Raw genomic sequence first — 8,123 nt, forward strand, 5'->3', positions numbered from 1 at the left:
CACGAATTGAGTTTTTACCCACATATTTATTGACAATAAGCCATTGATAAGCATTGTTTCTATAGATTATAGATTAACTAAAAGCTTTCCTTACAGGAAACAAAGGGATAGGCTCTGGCTAGTTATCTGCAACAGGAACATGTCCTTAAGGCACACATTGCTCATGCTATTGTTTGTGGTTCAGGAATGCCTTAAGCGATTTTCTGTCCTGGGTGGGCCAGGTGTTCCTTGCCCTTATTCCAGTAAACCAACAACCTTCAGTGTTGGCGTCATAGCCATCACGAGCATGTCACAGTGCTGCAGAGACTTTGTTTATGGCCAGTTTTGGGGGCCTGTTTAAGGCCGATTTGGGGGCCTGTTCCCAACATTTCCCCCTTTTTGTTTTTGCAAGACGATAAAAGCAAAGGCAGCTTTATCACGGTGAGCTACTTCTCACAGGAGTCAGGACCTGCATCTGCAAACTATACAAAGACAAACAACACAAATTAAAAGCACAGTCATCATTGAAATCACGGATACTCCAAGTGTTTCTATCCATTTTAATGGGTTAATAGCTGCTAATCTGTCTGCAGCTACTTCAAGCACTCCAGTTCCTGGCACTAAGGTCAGGTGTGCCTGGGATGCTTTAAATAGTTGTTTTTTAATTTTGCAATATCCAAAGACAAGTTTGTAGAGTGTCCTTCTAGATGCTTTTTTATTCTTTCCCACATTTTGGTCTTATTAAGAGCCATTAATAGTTTCCACAAATCCTTATGTTTAGCTCCTACAGTGGGCCATATTATTTGAGGTTGAGGTGCCACTATACCACCATGTTTCCAGATAATAGGAACTCTTGCCATATTTCTTACCATTTCTACCATCTGACCATTTTGTTCAGACAGCTGAACATAGTGTGGCTGTGGCATGCAGACTGAGAGGTGCAATTCAAGCTAAACATCCCCTTAGGGGACCAATCAATAATGATTCCATAGGAATTGTTGTGCAGCACCTTTGCCTGTTTTGCAATGCAATCTTCCCAAACAAGTACGTTTATTATTTCTGGCCAGGTTCAATTCTGTTTACAAATAGGTTTTTGAGGGTGGTATGCCTCAATTATAGGAGCAGATTTATTATGGTAAATACTGAGACCAGAAAGCATGTGTAACTGTGTCATAGAGTGATTACATCCAGGCATTATTGCCATCCAAGATTGATAAATATGCCCAATAAGTATAATTGTTCTGTCAGCCCTTGTTCAAGGAATACTCATGGCACTGGTGATCACTGCTATCACAGCTATCATTAAATTACTCATTGTGACTGGTTGTCCCGCTTTTCTCAGGTGTTTTTTGCCATCTGTGGACAGCTTCTTGATCTGTCCCCAGGTAAGTGGCTGTGTTTGATGGGTGTTGCTCATGACAGTTGGGGTTCTCCTCAGCGTCAATCTCGACATGGCTGCAACTGGGGGGGTTCTTGGGTTCCTCCCAGAATCTCTTCTTCAGCATCTGGCTCATGATAAGGTTTCAAGTGTCTTGATGGTGTCCAAATCGGCTGTTGATTCGGTCCTGGAGAAATACAAGCATAACCTCTACCGCAAGTTATTATTTTATCTATTTCCCAACTTTTTGTTATCAGATCTCTCCAACAAGCCAGTTCTGCTTCTGTCTTTGCAGCTGGTGTCTGTAGATGCTGTTCAGCTGCTGATAGCATCTGGCCTTTAGGCAGGTTAAAAAAATTTAAAGTCAATAATGCTAGATTCAATTGCATATGGGGTGTCCTGTAGTCCCTGTTTCCCCCTTTTTGCTTTTGCAACTGCTTCAGGGAGAGATTCATTCTTTCCACTATGGCTCGTCCTTGAGAATTATTTGGGATGCCAGTAATGTGTTTAATATTCCATATGGAGAAAAATATAGCTAGAGCTTGGTTAGTATAGCCTGGGGCATTATCTGTTTTAATAGAAGCTGGAATGCCCATCACTGAAAAACACTGCAAAAGGTGGCATTTAACACAGGCAGAAGACTTCCCTGATTGGCATGTAGCCCAGACAAAGTGAGAAAAGGTATCTACACATACATGCACATGAGTTAGTCTCCCAAACAAGGGAACATGTGTGACGTCCATTTGCCAAAGAGAATTATGTTTCAATCCTCAAGGATTAACTCCTCCTGTAAAAGATGAGGAATGCACCACTTGGCAAGCTAGGCATTGCTGGATAATAGCTTTAGCTTCTTTCCAGGTAATGCTGTATCTATGTTTGAGACCAAAGGCATTAACATGGGTTAAATTGTGAAAGTGTCTAGCATTAGATATTGCAGTAGCAACTAGGCAATCAGCCATTTGTTTCCCTTCAGTTAAACGCCCTGAAAGAGGTATATGAGCCCTAATATGAGTAATGTAAAAAGGATGCATTCTACTCCAAACTGCTGTTTGCAGTTGGCTAAATAAAGTCATCAGTTGTTCATCTGTATAAAATCGTAACTGAGCATTTTCAACTAACTGTATAGAATGAACCACATATGAAAAATCAGAAATCACATTAATAGGCATATTAAAAGCAGTCAATACCTAAATTACAGCTACAAGCTTGGCTTTTTGAGCTGAAGTATACAGCATCTGAAAACTACCTTTCGAGCCGGAATAAGAAGCTTTACCATCACTAGACCCATCTGTAAAAACATTCTCAGCACCTTCAGTTGGTTTAAATTTAGTTATTTTGTGGAGAATTCAATTAGTTAATTTTAAAAGCGGAAACAGTTTTGTTTTAGGAAAATGATTATCGAGAATACCCACAAAGTCAGCTAAATGGGTTTGCCAAATGAGACTATTTACAAAAGCTTGCTGTATTTGTGCCTTCGTGAGAGGGACAATAATTTTTCCAGAATCATATCCATGTAATTTAACAATCTGAGTTCTCCCATTTCCTATCATAGTAGTGATTTGATCCAAATAAGGAGTCAGATTCCGCGAATTAGTATGTGGAAGGAAAAGCCACTCTACAAGATCTTGCTCTTGAACAATAACACCAGTAGGTGAATGCTAAGTTCAAAAACTTAGCAAATCTAGAATCTTCTCTGGATCTATTCTATTTATTTGAGTCTTATGCACTTGCTTCTCAATTAGCTGTAACTCTGCCTCAGCCTCCTTTGTTAATTGTCAAGGGCTAGTGAGACTAGGATATCTCCTCTTAGGATAGAAAATAGATTACTCATGGCATAAGTAGGAATGCCTAGAGTAGGTCATGTCCAATTAAGGTCCCCTAGTAATTTTTGAAAGTCATTTAATGTTTTCAATTGATCCCTACATATGGTTACTTTTTGTGGCACTATTGTAGTGTCATTTACTAAAGTCCCCAAGTAGGAGCAAGGAGTAGTAGTCTGAATTTGTCAGGAGCTATAATTAAACCAGCATAGAGAAATCAAATTTTGCAAGTGATCATAACATTGGAGTAGTATTTCTCAAGTGGGGGCAGCACAAAGTATATCATCCATATAATGAATAATGTAACACTGACATTTTTTTACAAGTAGGTTTAATTGCTCACCCTACATACTTCTGGCAAATTGTTGGACTGTGTAACATGCCTTATGGCAACACTTTCCAATTAAAATTCTTAGCAGGCTGCAGGTTGTTTACTGCAGGAATTGTAAATGCAAACTGTTCACAGTCTTGCTCAGCTAAGGGTATAGTAAAGAAACAGTCTTTTAAATCTATGACTATTAAAGTCCAATTTTTTGGAATCATATCAGGAGAAGGCAGTCCTGGCTGCAATGTCCCCATAGGTTGTATAACTGAATTAATGGCTCTTAAGTCAGTTAACATTCTCCGTTTACCTGATCTTTTTCTTGATTACGAAAACTGGAGAATTCCAAGGGGAAAATGTTGGAGCTATGTGTCCTTTTTCTAATTGTTCAGTAACTAGGTCCTCTAAAGCCTCCGGTTTCTCTTTACTTAGCGGCCATTGTTCTATCCCAATTGGCTTATCTGTTATCCATTTTAAAGGTATAGGTTCTGGAGGCTTAACAATGGCCACCATCAAAAATGATATCCTAAACCTTGGCGGGAACTTTGTCTTTCCCTTGAAGCAGTTCCTTCAAACCTTGCAAATTTTTTCCTAGTCCCATACCAGGAACATACCCCATTTCATGCATCATATGTTGACTTTGAGGGCTGTATAATTACTCTGGAATTAGAACTTGTGCTCCCCATTGTTGTAATAAATCTCTTCCCCATAAATTTATAGGTACAGAAGTTATAATTGGTTGAGTAGTCCCAGGTGGTCCATAGGGCCCTTCACAATGCAAAATATAACTACTTTGATATACTTCAGGGGCTTACCAACTCCAACTATGTTAAATTGAGGAGTTTGGAACAGGGCTCTGGACGGGCCCCTCATGAAGTTTCCCGAAATCGGGTTCCCATCTTTATCAAACTTAGGGTGACACTGATTAGCCCAGTGTTTTCCTTTTCTGCATTTTGGACATATTGCAGGCTCAGCAGTTTTCTTTCTTCTCTCAACTGGCGGCCTGACTCGCTGATTTTTTTCTACGTTCTTTTTTAGTATGATCATTCTTCCCACAGTTAAAACAAGCTCCAGGAAATGGAGTATTTCCTTTACCCACTTTCAGTCCTTCTGTGGCTTGTGCCAACAAAGTAGCTTTAACAGGGAACTGCCAAGCCTCTATATCACCCTTTCGTCTGGCTTGCTGAATTCCTGCCTGAATAGAACTGAGAGTGGTTGCTCAAGGTGCTGCCTGAACAGTCACTGGGGCAACTACTTTTCGCCCAGTGTCCTCAAAAAAAAAGAAAGATCTGGAGGGTCAGGCCACTGTTTTTCTTCAAAATAATGAGGGGGTGCAGAAGGGTAGGAATGAACCTCTTCTTCCTTTGCCACTTTAGCTTTAGCTGGCAAACAAACTTGCTCTGTCACCTCTTCTGTTACTTCATTATACTCTCATTCCTCCTCATCATCAGTGTGGAAAGGTTCCAAGATGGAACAAACCAGAGCTCACACTTGTCCCATTGTTACCCTGATGCGTCTGAGCTTCCCTTCTTACTCACCATGGGGATTGCTTAAGAGTACTCGGGTGTCCTCCAGCTTAGTTACACATTCTCCAACCATCGCTTTGTTGACCCTTTGACCTGGGTTCAAGCCCCACGTATGGGCATCACTTGCCAAGACCAGCTCGGTCGTGGAGACCCTAACCCAGCGGCACTAGAGGAATTAAAGACACACACACAGAAATATACAGTGTGGAATGGGAAATCAGGGGCCTGGCAGCCTTCAGAGCTGAGAGCCACGAACAGAGTTTTACCCACATATTTATTGACAATAAGCCAGTGATAAGCATTGTTTCTATAGATTATAGATTAACAGCCTTCCTTACGGGAAACAAAGGGATGGGCTCTGGCTAGTTATCTGCAGCAGGAACATGTCCTTAAGGCACACATCGCTCATGCTATTGTTTGTGGTTCAGGAACACCTTAAGTGGTTTTCTGCCCTGGGTGGGCCAGGTGCTCCTTGCCCTCATTCTGGTAAACCAACAACCTTCAACGTGGGCATCATAGCTATCATGAGTATGTCACAGTGCTGCAGAGATTTTGTTTATGGCCAGTTTTGGGGGCCTATTTATGTCCAGATTTGGGGGCCTCTTCCCAACACCTTGGCCTCCGAAAGTGCTGGGATTACAGGTGAGAGCCATCACATCTGGCCTTCTAATGTATGTCTTAGTCTGTCCCAGGTGGTTGTATGCTTTTTGTGTATTTTGCAACATTTTAAAGTAGTTCCTGCCCAGTTTGACTCTGATTGGATTGCATTGTAGATGAAATAGAAAAGAAAGTCTTGTTTCAGACCTTTGGATAGTCCCCAGACTGAATAAAAAATACAAAGGCAATAATTTCGAAATAAAATATGATCTGTACTCTCTGTGGTGATTAGAGTTCTACCATGGGAACTCTGACTGCTATCTTCAAGACTGGCAATGAGGTGGGCAGAGATGGGGCCAAAGAAAAAAACAATACAAGGCTTTCCTATCATTTTTTACTTTCCTGTTTATGTATCTTTTTCTCACTGTCAATAGGATGGGATGTGGAAAATTATAGTTTTAAATCCTCTGTTTTTGTATAGCTGTCTACTTTCTTGATGAGAAGGGTTTTTTTTAAAAGTATTTTTAGACATTTATGACTTCTATAAAAATGGTTTATGTAATGTTATTATTAAATGTCTGCTGTTTATGGAATATAATCGATATTCATGAAAGCTGACACTGAACTCTGTCTAAGAACATTTGCAGCCTGTCCCCTTCTTTTCTTTCTCCTTTGACATTACCCAATAAAAAGTTTAAAATTTTTGTTTAGTTGGTAAAATCTCTTTTATTAGTCTTTTGTTATACTTAACTACGTTTTATCTACAGGGAATCAGTCACCAGCTTCCAAAATATTCTCTCCATGTAATCACATAGGATAGGCTAAATCCCCCAAGTAAGAAATAGAAAAAAAATGAAACAACAACAACAAAAAACATATGAAATATCACCTACCAGAGTTGCTCATTAGGGACCCAGTGCCTAGAGTGTTTCTTTGTGTCTGTCTTAGTCTATAAGACTGTTTTTTTTTGTTACTTATAACAGGATACCAGAACTGGGGTAATCTGTAAGAAATGATATTTATGTTTTGCAGTTCTGGAAGCTGGGAAGACCAAGTAAGGTCAAAGTGGGCATCTGGTGGGAACCTTCTTGCTGATGGGGACTCTGTAGAGTCCCTGGGTGGCACAGGGCATTACATGATGAGGGGGCTGAGTGTCTAGCTGAAGTATCTTCCTCTTCTCGTAAGGACACCAGAACCTCATCTGTGATAACCCATTTATTAATTAAGCCATTCATACGTGAGTGGATTAATCCATCCATGTGTTCCAAACCCTCAAAACCCACTTACCTCTTAAAGCACTACCTTTCAGTACTGCCACATTGGAGATTCAGTTTCAGCATGCATTTTGGAGGGGAAAACAGTCAAACATAGCAGTGGCTGATAGGGTACGCTTCCTCTGCTGAGGATGTAATACAATTTCAAACTCTCAGAGGGAAGTTAGGAGTTAAGCAGAACCATAATTTTTACACAAATAGTTTAGCCACACTCCACCCCTGTTGTTAGTTATGCTCATGGGACCCTCCCCTAAATACATTGTCTAGACCCCATGAAAGGTTCAACATTGTGAACAAGCAGTTGTAAGGATATGCAGTCCCCTCACCATGTAATGCCCTGTGCCATCCAGGGGCTCTACAGAGTCCCCATCAGCAATTGTAACTCTCTTTTGCACAGTAGGTCGTAGGACTTTGTCACGACAAGAACTACAGGCCCACTGTAGAAACAGACATTAGGAGTAATCCAGGCAATAAGATTCATTTGCATAATTCACCAATAAGAGACATGTTCCTGTTCAACTGTTATTTTAGCAAGCACAATTCCAGCATCAGACAGTGAGTGTAGACACAGAATAAGAGTGGATTTACCATGTCATTGAATAAATGCTTGGAAACCACAGCATCATGGGAAGTTTATGAAGTGAGTATAGGTTCTCAGTACTGTGAGTTTCAACCTCCCTTTTCTGGACATATGGGATGTTTCAGGACTCAGTGGCCTTTGAGGATGTGGCTGTGAACTTCACCCATGAGGAGTGGGCTTTGCTGGGTCCATCACAGAAGAATCTCTACAGAGATGTGATGCGGGAAACCATTAGGAACCTGAACTGTGTAGGTATGGATGACATCATGTCTTCATTTAGTCAATTAGAGACGTTTGTTTTTTGCGGTCATCAGTGCTGTTCAGTGATTTGAAATACGGAAAAGGGATACAGTTCACCCTTGAACAACACAGGGTTAAGAAGTGCCAGGCCCCAACCAGTTGTATGTCCTCATATAATCTTTTGTCTGCCACAGCTTAGCCTATTTTGACTGGCAGCCTTATCAGTCATACAAACAAGTGACGAGCACAGATATGTCACATGTATTGCATACTGTATTCTCAGAATAAAGTAAGTTAGAGAAAGTAAATTTTTTTTTTCTTTTTTGTTTTTTGAGATGGCATCTTGCTCTGTCACCCAGACTGGAGTGCAGTGGCACGATCTTGGCTCACTGCAAGCTCCGCCTCCC

The 8,123-nt window shown here is 40.7% G+C and overlaps 1 protein-coding gene across 1 annotated transcript in view; it reads left to right on the forward strand.

The window, feature by feature from the left end:
• LOC105549463 (zinc finger protein 44) overlaps nucleotides 1–8,123 on the forward strand; it is a 40,806-nt gene that overhangs the window by 28,174 nt on the left and 4,509 nt on the right. Inside the window, exon 2 of the mRNA XM_011994021.1 lies at nucleotides 7,602–7,768. Coding sequence (XP_011849411.1) covers nucleotides 7,602–7,768 — 167 coding nt within the window. The remainder of the gene's footprint in view (nucleotides 1–7,601; nucleotides 7,769–8,123) is intronic.

This window comes from Mandrillus leucophaeus, unplaced genomic scaffold (genome assembly GCF_000951045.1).
Source record: "Mandrillus leucophaeus isolate KB7577 unplaced genomic scaffold, Mleu.le_1.0 Scaffold440, whole genome shotgun sequence".
Lineage (NCBI taxonomy): Eukaryota > Metazoa > Chordata > Mammalia > Primates > Cercopithecidae > Mandrillus > Mandrillus leucophaeus.